Here is a 22,498-nt window from a genome sequence, read left to right on the forward strand (position 1 = left end):
AAAAAGCAAATGATATATGATCTTTAGAATAACATCTATCAGTTGTTAGTTTTGTTAAGATGATAGGTGGACCTAAGGAAGAGATGTTGATACTATGTAAATGTATTTCTTTGCTAGTAATATGTATGTGGTACTAGTATTTGGGAAAGTTATCACAAAATTAGATTAGATGACAACAACTGAACAAAGATTAAAAGTATCGAACAAAGCAAGGTCAAATTCTTATCTCTCTACTGGTAAAAAAAATGTTATGATGTAATCAAGAAAAATTAGAATTATATGAGAAATGAACTGAAAAATGGTTATCATATGTTCAAGGTGGTTCATCTACTGGTTGCCAATTTGAATTTTAAATCATGTTGTTCATGTCCTCACCTCAACTACAACTATTAGTCATTTCAAGATTTTGTTCACAAATTTTAACTGTGATCTTGAATACGAGTCAAAGTTAATTACCCTTTGAACATTTTGTGGGACTCAATCCCACACATTATCCCAGGAACCTACCAGCAAAGTACCATGTTCATAGACCTCTTGGTTTATGAGAAGTCAGGTGAAGGTTTTAACAAATTTGACCCTTGCAACCTTGAATATGGACAAGGTAATTTCTTTTTGCAAACTTTGTCCGACCCTCTCAAAGGAACCCATTCCTTAGCTAATACTGCCATTGAATCCTATCTGTGGACGATGAAAGTACTTCCCTACCTTCACGAGTGTTGATTGTATTGAATGTACCGACAGAAACAGTAATCGGCAATCCCACTGGTGTTATGGTGGCGGTGAAAATCATGAAACTTGTATTCGGCACGATTTTGTATTCACACAGATCTGTATTGATTAAAATTACGACAGAACTAGGGACTTGGAATATCCAGTGAGCAATAATATAATCAATCTATCCTGTTTGTCATTCAGCCGATCAAAATTAGATTGCATGTAGAACTGTCACTACCCCTATCGTGTTTGCGTACCGCCATCATCAGACCCACTGTTAGTACAAGTACTGTTGCTGCTAAATCAACGATATTTATCAACATCAGTGTCGTTCAAGCTGGACACATGTGCACAACAAGTGTCCTTGAAAGGCTTTGGACCCCCAATTAGGAAACATTTTACTTCCTGAAGCTGCGATTTATTTGAATTGGATAATATACTCTCGATACTGTTCACAGTACTGTTATACTTTCATCGTCCACAGAAAGGGTTCATTGACAGTAAAGATACATGGTGTGTTAGGTCAGTACTGTTGACCAAACATTAATATACATATGATTTACTTTACAATTTACCTTTAAACAGATTTCACAAAACAGAAGTATCTTAAAAATAAGAAAGACTGTACATAACTGTGAAATTTTATTACACAGGGATATACACATCAATGTAAAGTGTATTTAGTTGTGATTGCACCTTTCCATTTCATCTCTCTACAATCTTGTCCGTTATGAAAACACTTACAAATGCATGACAATAATGACATAATAACAACATGCTGTACAACTTGATCCACAAGAATCAGAAGAAATAGAATTTCTGAACAACAATAGACATATCTTCACAACTTACAATATCGTGATGAACATAAAAGCATGAAATGTTATTTTTTGACAATGCATGATCACGATAATGAAATGATGAAATTTGATGTTTAGATTAATGTTTTTGAACAATGCATGAAACTAGAATGTACAGAAAATAATCAGATATACTGTATTTCTATTAGAAGATATGGCTAAATAAAAAAAAAAAAACTTAAGACAGTTTTTATTTATTTTGACAGTATCTGTTAAATAAAAGTCTTTCCTATCATCAAAAATGTTGGGGTCAAAACATATGGGCTAAGATATATTCTGAAAGAACTTCATCCATTTAAAAAAAAAAATAAAACAGCCTTTCTATCACATGCAATCTAACATACAATGTAAGGATATTTTTTTATACAAGCATTAAATTAATGTATATTTTACAAATGTACGCCCTAATATTCAATTTAAACATCCATTACTTGAAACAAAACAAAGTGAGATTCCTAACTACAGACTTTCTTCCATGAAATTAACATAATGTCTATTTAATCTGATCACCTTTTGATATCTTATTCTCAAATTGAATTCATTAAAAAAAAAAAAAACTAAATGTATGCTAACAAAGTCCAGCATGCAAACATTTGTGTACTTTAAAGACACATACCCTAAGAGTGGCAAAGTCTAATATTACAGGAAAATTTAAATTGTGAGTTATTTTATTACTCTGCAACATCACAGTGACCTCTGAAGCTTCAACATCCTAGCGTTGTCTGCGTCCTGGAGCAGGGGAGGACACTCTTGAAGAACTGCGTGAACTTGGAGCAGTCTCTTCCTCCGACTGGTCCTATTAGAGTAAATTTATGCTTTCATCAAGAACCTGAAAGATGATCATGCATGAAGAAGCAGTTAGAGAAGACATGCAAAAGCAACTACAAGAACAGCTGTAAACCAAACTGAACAGAATATCTTTGCATGAATCCACCACTATAAGAAATCCATGCATAATTCATGTAGAATCAATCTCATTCCCTTCTGCGTACAATAATTGTTAAATGATAAGGACAGAATTCTATCAAGGGATCTATTAAAGCTCAGGGGACAGCTGATCCTCAAATTTCAGTTTCTGTAGAAACAACAGACTATTCTACACCTGGGACATGCCTACATTGGAAATCTTAGGATCAGGTGATCTTGATTTGATCAGAAAAAATCATATCATGCTTGATCAACAAGTTTGAACTCAAATCTTAAATAAAACAATAAATGCCGAAAGCCAGACAGAAAGAAAATGTACCACTTGCAGAATATGATAGGATACAAGGATTAGTCACTGCATTATGAGGAGTAATAATAAATATGTGAGGAATCATTTGCTCACTGGAAAATTTGCAGTTTACTCCTGACAAAATCTTTCCCAATTCACAATTTTCTTCCCAAAATGAGACAAAAAGGCCCCATCCAAAACCAGTGAGAAAAAAGCCCTTGGAAAACTGTTTCACACTTAACAAAAAACACTTTCTCTTTTTAAAAAATCTTCTCTTCTTTTTAGGTCCCCCCCCCCCCCCGATCTAGTATCAAGTTTGATCTACTGTAAAATTTCCCCGATTCCAATTTACATGCAGCATGAAATATGGCTAATTTATATAGACACGCCTTGACATAGATTATCGCAGCACTGCCAAGTCATATCTCCTTACTACAAAATCTTTTTTGAAATCCCTCTTTGATAAACTTTTAAGAACATCAAGGATGACCATGCATAAAGAAGCAATATAAGATATAGACATGCAAAAGCAATTACAAGACAAGAGCTGCACATTTAATTCACCAGCAGAATATCTATGTAAAAATTGTAAACAACCTATACATGCTTTATATATACCTTTACATTTTCATTTAGATTTTATGGAGAGGAAAGTTATTTTTTTCAATATATACAAAAATTATCATTACCTGTACAAGATGATAAAGATTAGAAAGACTTTTTCGAACTATTGCAAAATAAAAACGAAACGCATCTCTTGGATTCATATGATTACCATCAGAAGCAAAACTATTTTTCAGCCGATTATAGGCTTCATAAAATTTTAGGCTAAACGAATAAATTTTAAAACAAAATTAGAAAAAAAAGACTAGCTTACCTCTTCATCTCCATCTTCCTCGTCATCACTGATCACCGCCCGGGACTTCCCTCTAGATTTGCGTTGTTTCCTAGCACTACCAGACTGTAAAGAATAACAACCACATATTAATACTCTAGACCTCATGGAACTTTAGAAACTGTCAAGATTTTAAAACAGGTGGTCATTGTATTCTAGGAAGTGGGCCATGATTAACATATTAATAAGGTCATTTCAATATTTAATTATCATCATCATAACAAAATGTAAATTAATAATGCCCATAGGTATTTTCATTACACATCCGAGTCCTGTAACCTTGTTTAAGGTGATTTTAGTTTGCATACTTTGTAGTTACTAGCTCAATATTTTGCCACAACACAGTAGAGAAATAGTCTACTCAATAGGTATGTGCATAAAGTTTAATGAAAATATTTATGAAAACTTCACCAGAGCAGAAGGCACTACTAGACAACTTGACTGATGTGTGTAGTTTCCCGATTAATTTGGTGATTTACTCTGTAAATGATGAAATCAGTAATTTTAACTTTGTTGGTTAGTCGATAATAAAGATAGGTTCTGTTCTATTCACAGATTTACACAACAGCCAGCCAGTATGCCACAGAATACGCCTATTTTATTACCCTTTCAGGTCAGATGAGTCTATAAATACAACATACCTTCTTTGAAGATTCTTTTAATTTCACTTTCTGGACTTTTACAACCTCTGAAATACAATCAAAATAACATATATTTCACCCTCCTGTGTGAAACGTTTAAGTGAAATGCTGTGTATTAAAAGAGATCATTAAGACAAACCTACTCACAATATGAAGGACAAAAAGAATTTTTGATACACAACATAACTATCAGCATAAACCAAAGCAGAATCACAGTAATGACAATTTGAGCCCCATTCAGTATAATGGAAATGTTATCAAATCAAGATATGCTGAAAGGATAGATTGATAAAATATCTGTTTTCAATATATTTAATTCTAAGATGTATATTTTGAAATAATAGGTCATCAGTAAAATGAGATTGTTAAGTACCTTCATCTTCCTCATCACCATTATCATCCTCCTCTTCTCCCTCACTGCTGGCACTATCATCAGATGACACATTAAATCCATCTTTCTCTAGTCTTTCTCTCGCATTGGTAAACACAGATTGTAGTACAATGGAATCCTCATAGATCTAAAAATAAGAATGAGAAATTCCTTCCTACATTGGAGAAGACATAATTGAGAAATTAGATGGTACCATTTGCTATTTCAGGCATCTCCGGGTAGGTCATTGGAAGACACCTAACTTATTTTTAAATTACAATGGATATATTTCCTTGATATACACGTTTTATAATATCACTGCTGAAAAAAGAGATTGTGCTTGATTTGGTTAATGTCCTGAGGTAGTATCTATACTCACTAGAGATCCCTCAATGTTGTAAGATTGTGCATTCTCACACAAGGTAAGGACATCCGACTCGAGGTCATCTATACTCCTGTATTTGTGGTCCCTGATACGAGCCTGCAAATAACCATGAGATACTAGGATGAACATGTGTAAATGTCATAAATAACAAGGCAAATTTGGTATTAACTTTGGAAACAAATTACTGAGGTGGAAAACCAGGAATTCACATTGATTTGTATTGTTCACTTGTGCCGATCCCAGCCAGGATATATCAATCTTAAGAGAAAATATATATTCAATATTTGTCAAACTAAATTCGTTATTGCAATGATGCAGAAGAAACTGTTTAAAGGTTTTAACATTTGACCTTCAAAGTCGATCAATCTAAACATGGTAGCAAAATATGAACATGCATCTTGGCAGAAGTGGTTTTTTTTAATATGTCTGGTGACATCATTGCAGTTTTTACTCCAGCAAGCTACTAGTCAGGATAAAATCAACTTACTTTTATCTTTTTAAAGTCAACTGGTTTGATTATGATCTCATAGTATTCTGGCAATTCTTTTTTGGATGGCAGTTGAAAGAAGGCATCACTCAAGACTCTTCCATCACTGAAATCAAAATAGTAACAGAACAAATAAGCATATTTTCTGAAAATATTTTTTTCTTCAGCCTAAAAGAAAGTAATACAAAGCTGTTAAAGAAATATTAACTTGTCAAAGACTACCACATATTTTTATTTTCGTTCCTAATTAATCAGTAATAGTTTCCAAGGACAATATATATTCAAGACCAAAAATTTGCTTGTGAAGTTTTAATTGAACATACTTGTCTTTGTAATGAATGATGACATCGAGAAGTTTCTTCATCATCTTTGTGAGTTTGGGTGGATTAGGTGGTAGCTTTTCTACTGGTGGCCGTCCTCTCTTTTTCTTTGGTTTCTTGTCATCCTCATCGTCCACCACTACCATCTTCCGTTTTTTTGATTTCTTCTTTTCTGTGGTTGGAACTCTCTTCACCTGCTCTTCAACCTCCTCTAAGTTACCATCTTCTATGGCCTGTCGTAAACCAATACAAAAAGCTTTAGTTGGCAATGTTGATAAAAGATCAATATGATAGACAATTTGAAAATTCCATACACATTCTCTGAATAGTGTAATAACTGACACGATCCTTTATATTCACAAACCTTGAGCCACTGCTTCTCAGTAAGAGAGTCTGAGTAATCCACCTCCTTTCTTTGTCTTGATCCTCGCCCAAATATCTTGTCTTCTTCATCTTCAAATGTCAGTCTCTCAACCTATAAGTGAAACCATTCACAGAAATTTTCAATTTCAACCCACAAATGAAACCATTCACTGAATCTTTCAATCTTAAGCAACAAATGAAACCATTCATTGAATCTTTCAATCTTAACCTACAATAGAAACCCTTCGAAGACACTTCAAAAATTATTCTGATTCATAGCAACTGATTTGAGGATTATATTTCATGACATTGCTATTCTTGCAAAGTGAAAATACAATACTTCAAGGATTCTCACCTCAGCTTCATCTTTGACTATCCAGCCTGGCAGTTCATCCTGTTCCATGAGCCTTGGTTTTCTGTTCGGATTTCTAGCTTCTTCTCGTCTTCTCTCTATATCCATTTTCTGAACATCAAGTTAATTGTGTTTAAAGCATAATTCAGGATGTCACAGATCAAGTTGCTACAAAGTATTACTCGAAATACTCAAAATTTATAACATTATCTTGCTCTACTTCCAATATATTAAATTCAATCAATTTGACACTGCCAATCTATCATCAATTATAATCTATCATTTTTTGATTGAATCATTAGGTTTGATTAATCATTATCATGTGTAGATGATATCTTGCTCCCTATATTTCTCTTCAAAGGTTTACCTGATACAGGTCGAATTCTTCCTCAGTTCTTGCCAACATCTGATTGATAGTTTCATCATCAGGTACCTCATCTTCCTCCTAAAATCAAGATTAAAATAAAGTGTTCAGAGAGAATAATAACTTTCCAGTTGATTTCATAGTAGAAATGGTACATGAAATAGTGAAACCTGATATTGAATTATCAAATGGAATATTTTCTTTTTATTAAGTGCTAGTAACGAGCTGGCGACATTTTAAGTTTACTCTATGGATAACCTGCACCAAATTACTTAAAAGTCGTAAATGGATCTTGTGTTACTAGAATTTAAATAGAAATATCAGGACATGAAGGTATCTATTGGGCTTTTAGAGTTTAGGTAAGGTTATACTCTTTAGCCTTTTCTATGTTTTAAAGACTCAACACTTTACATACCTCAGCTTCATCATTCTCCTGTAACAACAATGTGGTTAAGAACTGGCGTCTCTCCGTTCCTGTTGACTTGTTGTCAAACATACCAGCCTGGATAACCTTCTCATCCACGTTTAATTTGTATCGGGCAGCTGCCAATATCCTCTCCTCCACACTGTTTACTGTCATCAGACGTAGCACACGCACCTCATTCTGCTGGCCAATTCTGTGAGCTCTGTCTTGAGCTTGCAAATCCTACAAAGAGTGGAAAATGTTTTAATTAATAGTAAAAAATTGAATCCTTCAGCATTACATGTAAGGGTCCGTACCAAGTCAAAACCATGCATTAAGTACACCTTTTGAACAAATCTGAATAGAATTACACCTCTGGAAATAAAAGTAATTCAACCAATCTGAGTAAAGGTTGGAAAAAGTTATGATGGAAGTGCGAAACATGCTATATGGCAGATTACGACATTAATTTACAAATACTTTGATAGCTAATATGATGATCTAATATTTACTAAATATGTTGTATATTCAATTATTACGGTCAATAAGCAGCAGTCATAAAGCCCAAAACCAAAGATTCAACAAGCTATTTAATGTCCTTATTTATTTGACCAAAGCATACCTGATGAGGATTCCAGTCAGAGTCATATATGATAACAGTATCAGCAGCCTGGAGGTTCAGGCCCAATCCTCCAGCCCTTGTACTCAGTAAGAATACAAAGTAAGGAGAGTCGGCACAGTTGAAAACACTCAGAAGCTGGCCTCGGTCATCTGCCTTGGTTGTACCATCTAGACGCAAGTATCGGTACCCTAGAACACAAATCATATTATCATACCAATTTCTTCATTATTCCTTTCTGGAAACTTCTATATTAAAAGAGTATGTTCTTAGAGAGAGCCGTGTAAAGGACAATGATTTGTTACTTAAACCACCACAAGGCTGGGTTACCCGGTAGGATAATGCATTTAGTGCCTAAAAACAGTATTAAAGCGAAATAAGTTGAAAGGTCCATGGTGAAACAGATGATAAATAAGTTTACAGAATGAAACACCTAGTTCGAGGTCCCATATCATTAGCCCATCCTACAGTGGGAAACAGCTTGTTTACTCTGCATAGATGTATATAATAGTATTCCACATACATATAATATTATTCCATATTTAACATTTTCAATGGTGTATCCAACAACACACTAAATGTTACTGGAAGGTCAAAGAATTCTAAAACTGTTACAATTGTAACCCTTTAGAAGGAAAACTTAAACCTGCATCTGCAGATACACATTATATACATACCTTTGTAGACAAAGTAATCTTCCATGATACTCATAAGTGAGGTCATCTGACAGAAGAGCAGTACTCTGTGGCCTGTTGCCTTCAGTTTTGGGAACATCCTGTCCAGCAGCTCAAACTTCCCTGCAGCTCTGTACAACTCCGGCCTGTGAGAGTAATTTTGCACATTTTATAATTTTGTAATAAAACAAAACCTATAGAGTATCACAAAGGCATACCTCCATCTCTACACAAAAATTATATATTTCTGGTGGTGTTAAAAAAAAAGGATGTATGTCCATAATGTGGATATTCATTTTTTCAGTATCTAATTCTTGCCTCCTTCAGGCCAATTCAAATACACAGCACATCAAATATACATCTACATTAAGCAGAAGAATTATCTCCCAACTTGTTCAATATTCAGGATAAAATAACTACATACCCTTGTACAACGTTAGTTGACAAGCCTTGATGTTCTGCAAATGCCTCTTCTAAATGTTGGAACATGAATGGATGATTACAGATCTTCCTCAGCTGCATGATGGTATTCATCATTGTCTTAGCACCTCCTTTGCCCTGTAAAAGAATTTTATAAATGCTGACCATTTTGATATATAAAGAAATTGTAGTTATACTTATTAGTGGTTTTATGTTTTGAGTTAATTTGTATGCTGTACTTTTTATTTGTGGCAATCAAAAAGTAAATACTTTAAAAGATGGGTTTTAATTGATAAGTACTCACCTTTTTGTCCTTTTCTGACCCATCAGTCAACAAAATGCCTCTCGACTGCATGTGTCTGTATACAACACGCTGGAGAGCTGACATTTCACATTTGATCACATACTCCACCTAAAATGGTAAAACAAACATCGTGTATGAAAAGGATGCTTCTTCCACAGAAATCATGTTTCTAAAATCATACCTAGTCATTAGTTATCCTTAGCTATATAAAGTGTTTTAAATAATATTTTATTTCAATGGTAATTTTTAAGTTTATAGAAATGATGCTTACGCAACAAACCTTGTAATAATGCAGATATGTGCTTAAATACAGCAGAAAACTTATTTGGATGAAATAATATTGTGTCAGATTTGTTTCATCTTATGATCATACCTTGTCAGGCAACTGAGATTCCACCTCTTTTTTCAGACGTCGTAGCAAGAATGGACGCAACACTTTGTGTAAACGTCGGATAATCAGTAGAGTTTCTTCTTGGTTTAACTCAACCTAGAAATTAATCAGATACAATATAGACCAAAACATAAAAGAATATGGGCAAGTCACAGTACTGAAAACTGTAACATGAGTATATGTACTAAGACTCTTTATATCTGATCATGACAGGCACTGACTTTTAGCCCTAAAGGACTCGAAATGTATGGTCATAAAGTAATACAATTTCAATTGGGAATGGTACCAATAGTCTGTATCATTTATATAGGCAGGACTATCCCTGTGCTGCAAACATTGTAAGATTAAATTTTAAACAGAAATATATGGCAAATCTTAATCACAGGATTGCATTGTACTTGCACCTTGTACACAAACACAAGAAGGGTTTAGAATATGTACGAGTTCCAATTACTGAAACTTTAGTGCTTTGTCATACCTTTTCACCAGTCATTGCAAAAGGTGCATTGAACCATTGCTCAAATGTAGTACAGCACTTGAAGATACTTGGCAACAGGAAGTTTAGCAGGGCCCACAATTCTGGCAATTTGTTCTGTGGACAAATAACATATGCATAATTTATTAATCACAATCATACTTCTTTTCATTATTGTCTTTCAAGCAACATTTCACAAGGATTGTTATTATGAAAGAAAATGATATATACGAAAAAAATATGGTAAACTTTCTTCAGATATCATTATCATAGCATTTGGTCTACATAATGCGAGGACTGTTGGACACTTAAGTTAATCAACTTACCTGAAGAGGTGTTCCTGTCAATAACAGACGGTGGGGAGCACAGTAGTGAGTGTTTAGAACCTGGGTCAGTTTACAATGGTGATTCTTCATACGATGTCCTTCATCAATGATCATGTACTTCCAACGCAACTATGAAATTTACAATAAAGAGATATTTGTGACTGATGATTGAAGGTGAAACTTGCAGAAGATGTACAAAGTATTACAGAAGGTTATAGATATGCCACCATTATACAGTAGTATGTCTCTTTTACATCAGATGACATATAAATAGTTCATTTCAATTGTGCAACGAAAATGAGATGTTAATACATGGTTAAGATAACAGCGGACAAAATATTGAGATACATTATTTGGAATATAAATCTTGTTTCTTTACCTTTGCCAACACAGACTTGTCTTTGATGATGTACTCATATGTGGTTAACAGCACGTTGAACTTGCCCATCTTGAGTTGTGGAGCTAGGGAACGTCGAGTGATAGGAGAGCCCTTGTATGATATGGTAACGACAGAAGGAGCCCACTTTTCTATCTCCAGAAGCCAGTTGGACAATGTTCTGCACACAAAAAGCAAAATGTTACAATAGTTTCTATTTTTTTTTTTTAAACTAGAAAATGTCTGCAAGACATAAATGCCTCCGCTGCAACTCGACACCCTGAAACACAGTTTAGTGAGGATCACTTCAGCAGTTCCCAAGATTAGCTAGTTACATTGCATCAGGACGGGATGGAACAGGATGTGGCACAACAGGACAGGACGGACATGGGTAACACTATATGCCCCCCCCCATTCATGGTAAGGGCATAATAATGTATTGTCTTTTACTTTGAATTATAGGTTTTTTTAATGGAGACATCAAAGATATTCCCATGAGAATAAATCACCTCGAACACTTGTATCAACAATTATTATACAAAGCATTTCATTATACCTTTGAAAAATTGTTAATAGTACATTTTTCTGTACCACTAATATGAAACTAGCAAGGCCTGAAATTTGATGCACAGTGCAGTATTCAAGTTTGAGTCAACTATTTGAATTAATGGTATTTAATGGTTCCATTTTTACTAAAAATATTAAAATATAGGCGAGATTTTTATTTTGTATCATACTTATATCTAGTACTTTGCTAAAATGTAGTGAATCTGTTCTATTAATATCATCCTTATGTTTAAATTTATTTGTGTTTCTGTGTAGTTACAGATAAATACATACGAGAGAGGTACAATAATCAGGAATGGCCCATTGATCCTCTTGGTCTCCATCAGGTAGGTGATCAAACCAATGGTTTGAATAGTCTTCCCCAGACCCATCTCGTCGGCCAAAATACCATTTAAGTTGTTGTTATATAAAGACACCATCCACTCCAATCCTTTGACCTGTTAAAAATCAGATAGTTTAAATAATGAATATTAAAATTAGCAACCTACAACTTGGACCTGGCCTAGTTCAGTACTATAACATGTACCCAGCTTCATTTGCCAGGAATGTAAGCAGTGCATTGTACAAATATCTATCCACTGACAAACACCCCTATTCCGATTATACCCCCTTACTCCCATTGCAGGGGAAACAAAAATGTTCACATTAAGTGATTGTTTTCCTTGAAAAAGAGTGAATTTTCCAACTGAATGAGGAATCATTAGAGGAGATGAGTTAACTTTTCCCACTTTTTATGTACCCATTAAAGATTTAGCTGAAGTGGTCCCAGCTTTTTTTAATAAGAGTACCGTAAATATTCGCGTATAGTGCGCACTTTTTTTTCAAAAATTGACAAGTGAAAAAGACCACTGCGCACTATACGCAAGTACAAGCCTTTTTCCAGTTAGAATGAATGTGATTTGACTGAGATTTGTGATCGTTTCCTTTCACAGCAGGATTGATTCAATAATTATATATATATATAACATATATAAAGCATTTAGAAAGTAATAGTTAACAAATAATCAAAGAAATGAATAGTTATTTTGATGTTTAATTCCTTGAAATTGTGTATTTATCAGCAATTACGTGGATTTATCTAAGTCGATCGTGAGCCACACGTTCCGTACACATACGATCTCACTTGAGCATGTTCCCGTATTCAGGTCTAAAACAATGTATAACATCTCAATTAACATCAAACAAAACTTGAAATGATATAGCAGTACTTAGTTATTTCATACTTCTAAATTAATCATCTTATAAATCCAGAGTGCTGCCAGAAACTGATAACGTTCAACTTGTTTATTTACGGAAGCTGTAACAGCACGCATGCGCAATTAGGCAAGGGTAACACTAATGCCTTGATCTCGTGCGGCAGTCACTGACCAACTGGCCATATAAAATACGATCTGACTGTGAAAACTACCGGGGTACTCTTATTTATCGTCTGCACTGTAGATTTATCCATTACACATGTTAATTCATTGACATTAAAGTTGTGACCAGCACGACGACAGCAGACTTGTTTCCGTACTGTATACAAAATGGCGGCCTGTGTTACATTACCTAGCAGTCAGCTTACTAGTCAATCTTGTTATAATTGAGCTTAATTAGCTTTGTATGTTCGTGGACAGACAACACAAGAGATCATACCGGCATGAAAATCACAAGGTAATTGAGGGTAGGATTAATTATTTTGTTTGTACAACAGCGTAGATGGGACCGCTACAATTTGCAAGCTGACTAGGCCTGTCGCGGTATAATGTAAACAGCCTGTCAATCCAATGTGTCAAATCTGACCGGTGATTCCAATTAAATGTGGTAAATAAGCTTTCATAAGTTACAAATTCCTATCATCTTATGCTTTAGAATTCATCTACCGCTCAGTTGAATATTGAGAAAAAAAAATGTTTTTTTTTTTTTTTTTTAAATGAACCTCAAAAACGTACCTGCGCACTATACGCGAGTGCGCACTATACCCGAATATTTACGGTACTTGGTATAACACCAATTTTGTTCAATCAACTTTTATGCATGACCAAACTTTATCACGTTAGCACTCATTAAATGTCCACTAGTTTCCTTTTGTGACTTATCTCGACAACAGATTTTAGAGAAATCAAAGTTTTAAAATATCTGCATACAAACCTGGTAATGTTTCAGTGAGCCATTGATCATGATGCTGGCCTGTTCCGTTACAGACTCGTGAACAGTGTGAGCTACATTATAGTAATTCCTCATCTCCACCTGGTTATGGTATTCATCATCATCCAGACGTGATGCTGCCGTTCTGTTGAAACAATTGTACAAAATCAATATTTTAAGTAGTCATGTTAATACACTATAAATATAAATCATATAAAGTTACAAAATGCACCTTTTATTGTATGAAGTGATGTGGCTATATGAAGTAACCTTTACTATTGTTTTAATATAAAATCAGAATAAAACAAAAGACGAAACTATTTCTACGTAACGTACTGAATAATTTCTGTTGCTTCATGTTCAGCTAAGTCATCCACGGACTGTATCGGAGGTCTGTTGGCGGCTGGAGGAGGTGGCGGCGGCGGTAATAATATCTCTTCTTGCTGTCAATATGGATGCATACATTTCCATTAGATGAGAATAGAATGTCATGATTTATCTCGAAAACACCACATATCTCACATAGTTACAAATTAATTTGAGTATTGATCTTTGTTCCTGTCATTATCCAAGTTTTGCAACAACTACTGTATACAAATAATGTCACAAAATTGTTGATGAATATGAATTAAAAAGGTGTACCTCTTCCTCATCCTCCTCTTCATCGTCTTCTTCACCATCTTCTCTTGGGGCTACTTCATACCTGAAGTGTTTTTAAAAGAATATCACATCAGTACTGTTTGTTAGAACCTGCCAGAAATTACCGTAAAAACATGTAATTTGCGCAGTTTTTTTGTACTGAAATAAAGTTTAAAGTTTGGGGTGCGCAAATTATACAGGTAGAGACGTTTTCAAGTTTTTTTTACAGAAAAAAGATTGTCAATTCTCAATGTCCGCCATCTTGGAAAACGACGGAATCTCCCGTAAGGAACTTGAAGATAATAAACATACACACAGCAATTTATTCTTGTTAAATATGTCAGATAATGAAGTAATATATAGCTACCTACTATATGTGTTGATATTTGAGTTAATTAGGGATTCATCACAATTAAATAGAAATCAGTTCTTGAAAAACGTAAGTTAAAGAATGGTGCACCAGTGCCATACCTTGGTCTTCAAAATTAATATTTATTTTCACAAATTCCTTAAAAAAACGAGGAATATATATACATGCAGTGGTATCATAAACAGATTGATAAAATAACAAGCCTATTAATTGTATTGTTTAAAAGTCCGTCATGATATGATGGGCTTACCGATCTTTGAATCCCAATCCCGGACTCCACTGAGCTAGGCCAATTATAAACAAAATTCTTTTGTTTGATTGAGAAATCATCGCCTCTTATCTGTTACTGACTGTAATCTCATTAGGATAGTAAGCCTATTTAACACTATGAGTGTGTCTTGTCTCCGTTTACCCCCATCAGCTTGTTAGTGTCAAAACACGGGTCGTACACATATACCAATACATGTGTTTGCTGGCTATGCTTCTCACCCTAGAAATGGACTATGCCCAACCTCAAAACGGTGACTGGAACAGTCTAATGATGCTTACCTGAGGGGAGAGGATGTGTATATATACACAGGCTATAAATAGCTTAGCTTGCCGGTGACATTTTTGCTGATATGTTTGTGTATTTAAAAATAACACTTTCTGCTGATTTTATTACTTATTATAAATTGAAAACTGCTTATATAAAGTCCTATATGTATTTATATACCATTATTTGACAATAAATCTGGCTGTACCTTGCATATTTACACTAAACCCTGAGCAAAGTGTAGGATGATCACATACGGTCACTTTAGTAATCGGGACCCAGCCAGTGTACGTTTTATTTGGGAGAGTCTCGTAAATTGTGGGAGCACTGAAATAATATCAACACGACCAGTACCCAAATTTTAGAACAATTAATGATGATTTAATAAGTATACCAGCCACAAGCTCAGTTACCAACAGCTACAGTAGCGGTTCTGAGGGAAGCGTATACATACCTAACCGTAACACCCACATCCAAGCGGACATTATTTCTGTCGTCAATTACCGCATTAAGCTTTATTGGGCTAAATAATTAGATTAATTAGACACTTGTGGCGATAGAAAGTGTGTGTAAGTTTGAGGTGATAAATGTTCATAATGCCATGTGCACGGTGGTTACAGTACGTAAGTTAGCTTTTCCTCTTACGGTCGGTTTAAAGAAAATAAACAAGAGGCAATTTTGCTATTTCCTCATTACAAATACAAAATAATCATATTATTATAATCATCAAGTATTTATTAGAATGATTTTAAGCAAAGTTGTGTTCTAATCTGTGTTAGTGTCATTTTCATACATCGTTTTAGGGACCTCCTGGGCATCGTTTTTGGTCAAAAATTTTCATGCGCAAAATATACGGATAAAAGTGTTTTTTTCAGCATTTTCAGCCCAAAAAAGTACCTTCGCAAATTACACTGGTGCGCAAATTACACGAGTTTTTACAGTATACTAATTTATCTTTTTTTTTTCCACTTTTAATCTTGAAAAAAATTATATTTGTATCTTTCTTACCCAGGATGCATTTCTAACCAAGCTTCAAGCTGACTGGACATTGGAGCATCCTCCCCACTCAGAACTTTACCGGTGTTGGTTTCTATCACAGATATCCTTGGTTCACTCATGTTGGAGCTCTCATCAGCATTCTGTAAAGCAATAATATTACCACTAAAACAGTGCACTGTTGCTGCAGGTAAGGGGAAGTAACTCTGATGATTTTATTTTCCATGCAAAAATTCAGATCATGGTAGATCAAGACTGTTACTGGTAGTTATAAAATTAAGATCATACAGGATCAGGATAAAATTAAGCCGACACCAACTGTACTAAATTGATGTAATTCCCTTCATTAATTCAATCAAGTCAAAACAAAGTACTACCTTTGAAGTACATCAAACCTGCTTTCTTGGTTAAAACCTCATTTTACGTTGATCATATTTGTAAGATTGGGAGCCACACAATACTGCAATAAAGTTTTATATCAAAGAGATGTATCAATGAATTATAAATACAGAGACAATACTGATACATACATCAGGATGGTCACCAGGTTCCTTCTTCTTTTTGTTCTTCCTTGCTTGTTTCTTCTTCCTTATATCTTCTTTATGTGCTGATACCAGAGACATAAGGTTTGTGATGTATTCATCAGTCTGGTGAAGGAGGTAGGCTAGACGCTTGTCTTTCTTTTGATCAATGAGTTTTCTGTAACCTTCTTCATCTTCAGCCTAAATAATACATAAATTGTGAATTCAGTACTATTGTCCATACATCAAATATTAAAGATTATGAATTACCTCAACAGTCTCCAGTTTAACCGATACTTTCACCCTTAGAAAAAAATGGAAAGATTATATTCAGATGCCTATGTACAAGTTGTCAGTGAATTTACTAGCAAAAGAATAAAATATGAAAGGTTTCCATTTTACAGAAGAGATATAATACTATTACCACAATGATTAAATACATTAACACTCTTACCATCAGCCTCCTCATACGTTCTTTCTCAAGTCGTTCCTGTTCCTTCTTTTGTTCTCTTTCTGTATTGGCATGATGCACCATCACTGCTTTGTTAAGTTTGCTGATCTTTGCAGTAACATTGCGATGGAATTCTTTAAAGTCCTTTGCATGTTGCAGAACAGCGTTAAGATATTCCTGCAAGTATTGAAAAAAAAAGTTGAAAATATTTGTTCAATTAAAATTCTTTCCTCAGTAATAAAACATCTATCTAAAAAGATATAAATCTGTGAAAATAACATAACAGCTGTGATAACTACAAGATCATGTAATAATATAATTATCATCTTTGGCGTGGTATTATCTGCACTTCATCCACCAATCAGAATAGTTATAATGTAATTTTTTTCACTTTCAAAATGTCATGTGAAAACTGGCATCATTTTAACAAATTGGATTTGATCAGATATATAGTACAGGAGAAGGATTAAATGTGCAAAAAAGAAATCCTTAAGCTTACCCTGAAGTGAAATTATATTACTCAAACCAACAACTAACCTGATGTTTTTGTCTGCGTCGTTTTTCATGTTCAAGTTTCTGTTGTTTCTCTAGTTTTTCTGTGACACGTGCCTCCCTCAGTGACTGCCTCTTACTCCTCTTATAGGCTTTGGTGTTTAATGCAGTCTCTAATGTTGTATCTTTTCTCATATACGCTACAACCTCTGACCTCAACTATACATAAAAGAAATATATTCTTCTTCAGTATCAGAAAATAGAATTCAACACTGAAAATTGTCAGGGTACAGATACAACACCATGCTGAAACATCATGAATTTGTAACAACATGAAACTAATTAAAAACCTATAGATATTTTTACTAAAATGTTAGATATTTCTTTTTAATAAGTTAACAAGATTACTGTTTTTTTTTTACCTGTCTTTGGAAATTGAGTAATCGCAGAGCTCTAAACTCGATCATGGCTTTGACTTTCATGTCTTCCTCCATTATTCCTGGTAGATATTCAAGTTCTTTTATCCTTGATGATATTCTGGATGAGATTCTGTAACAAATAGGAATTAATTAGATGGCAATATGGAGTCTTTATCTATACTTTGACAGAAATTATTTAGTTTTCTTCTGTGTTACTTTCTTCCATTCTATTCTTCAATAAAAAAATATTTGATATCCTTCCGAAACAACTGCACCTGATTTTGCTTTTGTCAACAGTTTACAAGGATAACATGCCTGTTTTCTCTTTCATTGAGGATCTCCAAAGGATCCAGTCCCTGCGGTTTGGCAACAGGTGCAATCCGGCTCTGCTTCTGTTGCATGGAAAGCACAGACTGGACAGAAGACGGCGGTGTCTGTTGGGATTGGGGACGGGGCTGTGACCCTGGTGGGGCAGGCTGACCAGGTGGTCCTTGCGGCATACTTTGTCCACCAGGATAGTGCATATTCTGGGGAGGCATGTGAGGTTGTGGTGGTTGTTGAGGCATTCGCTGTTGGTTAGAATCTGGAAAAAAATAAAAATCATAGATAATAATCAAAACAAATTCTTTCTTCTCAAAACTATTCTAAGGATTTCAGTAAGATTCACAATTAAACACAAAGAAGGCCTATATTTTTAGTACATTTTTAAAACTTCATTACAAATCTTGAAGCATATCAGAAAAGCAAGCGAGATATCTACATGAATAGCTGGTTACGTTCAAAAGCATTTTTTTTTCTTCCAAAAATCATCTTTAAATAGTCCATAATTAAACTTCAGTGCAATCCTACCATTCATTGGTCTTGATCCACTCGCGAATTGGCGCTTCCCTTCAATTGCCATGCGTACATTTTCTGGAATGTTTTGGTTTCTTGCAAGTAATTTGTAGGCCATGATCTGTCCCCGGAGTTGGGTTAGCTGGGGGGTGGAAAAGTTGTATCTTGATGGACCACCACTTTGGTTAGGTGGCATGTTCTGCTGGCCTGGAAAATACACAATTTATCAATACAAACAATCCAGTTCACATTAGCATTATTTACAATAAGTAAATAAAAAGAATTAAAAGTTACAGCAAGTAAAATCGAACTTCTGCCATTTTGGTCTTAATGTCCTCTAGTTCTGCTTTTATTGGTATCCACTTGACATATTGTTCTATTTACTGGTAGTGATACAGTATTCTTAAAAATCTAATTTTGCAGTAGTAATTAAAAAGTCAATTAAAATTTAATTCTCAAGTCACATAAAAATATCACTATAAGTATCTATTTACCTTGCTGATTTTGGTCTTGCTCCATCCTGGAATTAGGAGGCCCCAGTGAAGAACTGCCATTACCATGACTCATTGACCTCATGTCATCCATTGGCATAGAATGGCCCATAGGCCCTCCAGAACTACCTCCAGACATGCCATGGTTTCCCATTCCAGTACTGTTTCCAGACATAGGTCCATTTATACCTGGGCCAGTCATACCTGGGGAGCCTCCAGTGCTACTTGGCATGCCTTGTCCTCCCTGGTTTGCCATGTTGTATCCACCCATATTTGGCCCACCAGATATGTGGGGACCTGCTGGCTGGCTAACATTCGGCCCTGCACTGCTGGAGCTATTTGGCATGTTTTGAGGTAAATTCATGCTTGGTGGACCACTAGGAGGTGCTGTCATATTTGGCCCTCCCAGTGCTGGGTTAGGCATACTAGAACCAGACATCCCCATAGATCCATTGGGCATACCCTGGTTTGGTCCCATGTTTGCCATTCTGTGAGGCTGGGCGCCACCCATGCTCTGACCCCCTGGGCCTGGCATACCTTGCTGACCTGAATGCATGCCTTGTGGTCCACCAGGCATCATACCTGGGGTACCAGACATCCCCTGTGGTCCTGCAGGCATGTTGTGAGAGGAGCCAGGCATTCCTTGATGACCTCCCATGCCTGGTGAAGGAGAAGTAGCCATCCTCTGACCCTGGTTTTGTGATCGAGGACCCTGCATGCCATGGTGCTGTGGTCCACCTGGCATTCCTTGGGACATACCACTTGGCATTCCTGGAGGGTGCATCCCAGATCTAGCTCTGTCAGCCATTGCCATCAGCTGTGCATATCTCGGATCTTCTTGCAAACCCTTTTCTTCCATCTGATTCATTGCCTGAGAGAGATGGAAAATTTAATACATAAATGTACACCTCAATATTTTGCTAATATAATGTATGGATAAGTTAGATTTAAAAATATCAGCCTTTTATATCAAACATGGAAAATATTTTGTCAAAAAGGTCTAATCTAAGGAAATTTGATATTCCATGACCTAGAAAAAAAAAGTCATTATTCACGAACACAAATGAATATTTTAGAATTTAGATATCTTGGTGAACTGCTAAAACACTAACCTTCTGAATCATTTGCATGTTATCTTGAGCCTGGTTCTGCTGTGGGTATCCTGGAACAGGCTGTGGGGGGCCAGGCATCATCTTGTCTTCCCCTGCAGCCATAACGGCACAGAGGGGTAAAGCTTCCTGGCCTGTTACAGAACGAAGAAAAACAATCTTTAAATCAAGTAGAGAAGTTACTGGGGAAATATTTAATTTGCAGCAATAAAATTGTAGATACATTATATTTTCATTATGTTACAAAATGTATGAATATTTTCAACTTTCCATCATAATTACTATTCCTTTCATTTAATAATAACAGTTACACTGAAAAATAAACATATAGGCATATTTTTATGTTTCCATTGTCAATATGGGAATAAAACAGAAACATACAAATTCTGTGATGTTATCAGAAGCCAAACCAAAATCAACATTGTATTATATCAGGAGATGATTATGTATTTCTTTCAAAATTTGTTGAATCTATTTATAATAATTATTTGTCTCACTGTCAGTCAAAATGTAATGTCTTTAAGTTTACACTAATTGAAAAGACTTGAACTGTTGTAACCATTGTTATGATAATCCTACTAATTTTTAAGAACAAAATAAATGTGAAATAATTTTGTTGATCACGACAAAAGCATTAGGTCTAAAGTTTTGTTATTTTTGTTTGTATTATAATCTTTCAGAATTTGAAGTCATATACAAAGTGAAAAAGTTAAAAACACCAGCGATATTTCAAGTATTGTAAGGAGACAGCATAACACAATCACATTTGACAATAGAATATATTTCATAAGAGAAAGTAGTGTTCATTTATATGTATTATTTAAATCATAATCACCATGAGTACTTAATGATTTGATAAAATATGAGCAAAAATTTCGACATAGTGAACATAAGCTTGCCGAAGCAGCGCGACTGAAGGTCTACTTTTACTTTGCCTATAAAATACATAATTAAAGTAAACAAAGTAGTACACTGTCGATTCACATCACACGGCCAACTGATACGGTACAACGGTAATGAAAATCGACAGATTTGTTTGTGTTGTTTGATCATTCACACGATATAAGGCTATTACACACACTTCTATAAATGAAATACGTAGGTTATTTTCAGTTACTATGAAGTTCTTAACATTATTCGTTTTAGAAACACAGTAGTGCGATCGAAGGAGTGTACTGAAACACGGCCAGCCATGTTTGATCCTGGCAATGGTAGATCTTTTTTAAACGTACAAATCTAACAAAATCCATTAGACCTACACCGTATAGTCCATTACTAAATGGTAGATTCTCTGGAATACATACTTTCTTAAAAATACAAACACTTTGACATGAATATGAACACAACAGACTCCACGTATGGAAGAATTGGCCAGAACAGTGTCGGCCGACGATCAACAAAGACTCAACACAATCGCCAATAAATCCCAAATTTTCGTCTTTAAAGACCACTTTGAGTAAAGAAATGCTCCTGCGACACTACTATAAGCTGCAATACACAACTTAACACTCTGTTTACGCAGAGCGACCACGCTGCTTACCGGCTTTAGGGACTTTTAGTTATACAGTGGCACAGTGTAGATCAAAGAGTCGATCGGTAATATTCTTTATATCGTCACACCGCGCACTGAGTGCGGCGCAGCCCACGCGACCTTGGCGTTTACGAAGAATGACTATAGTCTATTTCAAGATTACGTCAGCGAGGTCAGCACCGTGACACTGTCCTCGGACATCCATGGTCAGTAACATGTGTTATCGAATGAGTGACCGAAGAATACAAATGTTGTAAAGATTATTCACGGATAAACCATATAAATGATTCCAATATAGGAATATAAAAATAGTTAACTCCACACTCGATGTATGATAGGTGCCGTGTGACTGTGCTAATGACCCAAATAGCACGTTGCATCTTTGGCAGCCGTCTGCATTTTTTCATGACTGTCGAGAATGAAAATATGTCATTGGGTGTTGTATGTGTATGTTTCATTAG

General features: G+C 35.1%; 1 protein-coding gene across 2 annotated transcripts; it reads right to left on the bottom strand.

Annotated features, from left to right (window-relative positions):
* Nucleotides 1–1,343: 1,343 nt before the first annotated feature.
* On the bottom strand, nucleotides 1,344–22,152 carry LOC117325770 (probable global transcription activator SNF2L2). Of its 2 annotated transcripts, none has more exons than XM_033882220.1 (33): nucleotides 22,047–22,152; nucleotides 20,510–20,640; nucleotides 19,401–20,268; nucleotides 18,922–19,113; nucleotides 18,388–18,655; nucleotides 18,076–18,202; nucleotides 17,699–17,872; nucleotides 17,165–17,338; nucleotides 16,720–16,911; nucleotides 16,202–16,332; nucleotides 14,292–14,352; nucleotides 13,986–14,092; nucleotides 13,653–13,794; nucleotides 11,796–11,959; nucleotides 10,959–11,136; nucleotides 10,580–10,708; nucleotides 10,257–10,370; nucleotides 9,761–9,874; nucleotides 9,388–9,495; nucleotides 9,088–9,221; nucleotides 8,667–8,809; nucleotides 7,993–8,180; nucleotides 7,383–7,613; nucleotides 6,971–7,048; nucleotides 6,607–6,714; nucleotides 6,253–6,363; nucleotides 5,892–6,121; nucleotides 5,569–5,674; nucleotides 5,076–5,177; nucleotides 4,700–4,844; nucleotides 4,327–4,373; nucleotides 3,668–3,751; nucleotides 1,344–2,370 (listed from the first exon to the last, which is right to left on the bottom strand). In XM_033882220.1, exons 2-33 carry the CDS (start codon nucleotides 20,609–20,611, stop codon nucleotides 2,287–2,289), a joined length of 5,136 nt encoding a protein of 1,711 aa, XP_033738111.1. In that variant the 5' UTR covers nucleotides 20,612–20,640; nucleotides 22,047–22,152; the 3' UTR covers nucleotides 1,344–2,286. The 2 variants fall into 2 exon arrangements, with proteins under 2 accessions (XP_033738111.1, XP_033738112.1); XM_033882221.1 differs by having other exon boundaries at nucleotides 1,344–2,403.
* Between the last annotated feature and the right edge of the window lie 346 nt (nucleotides 22,153–22,498).

This window comes from Pecten maximus, chromosome 4, assembly GCF_902652985.1.
Source record: "Pecten maximus chromosome 4, xPecMax1.1, whole genome shotgun sequence".
Classification (NCBI taxonomy): domain Eukaryota; kingdom Metazoa; phylum Mollusca; class Bivalvia; order Pectinida; family Pectinidae; genus Pecten; species Pecten maximus.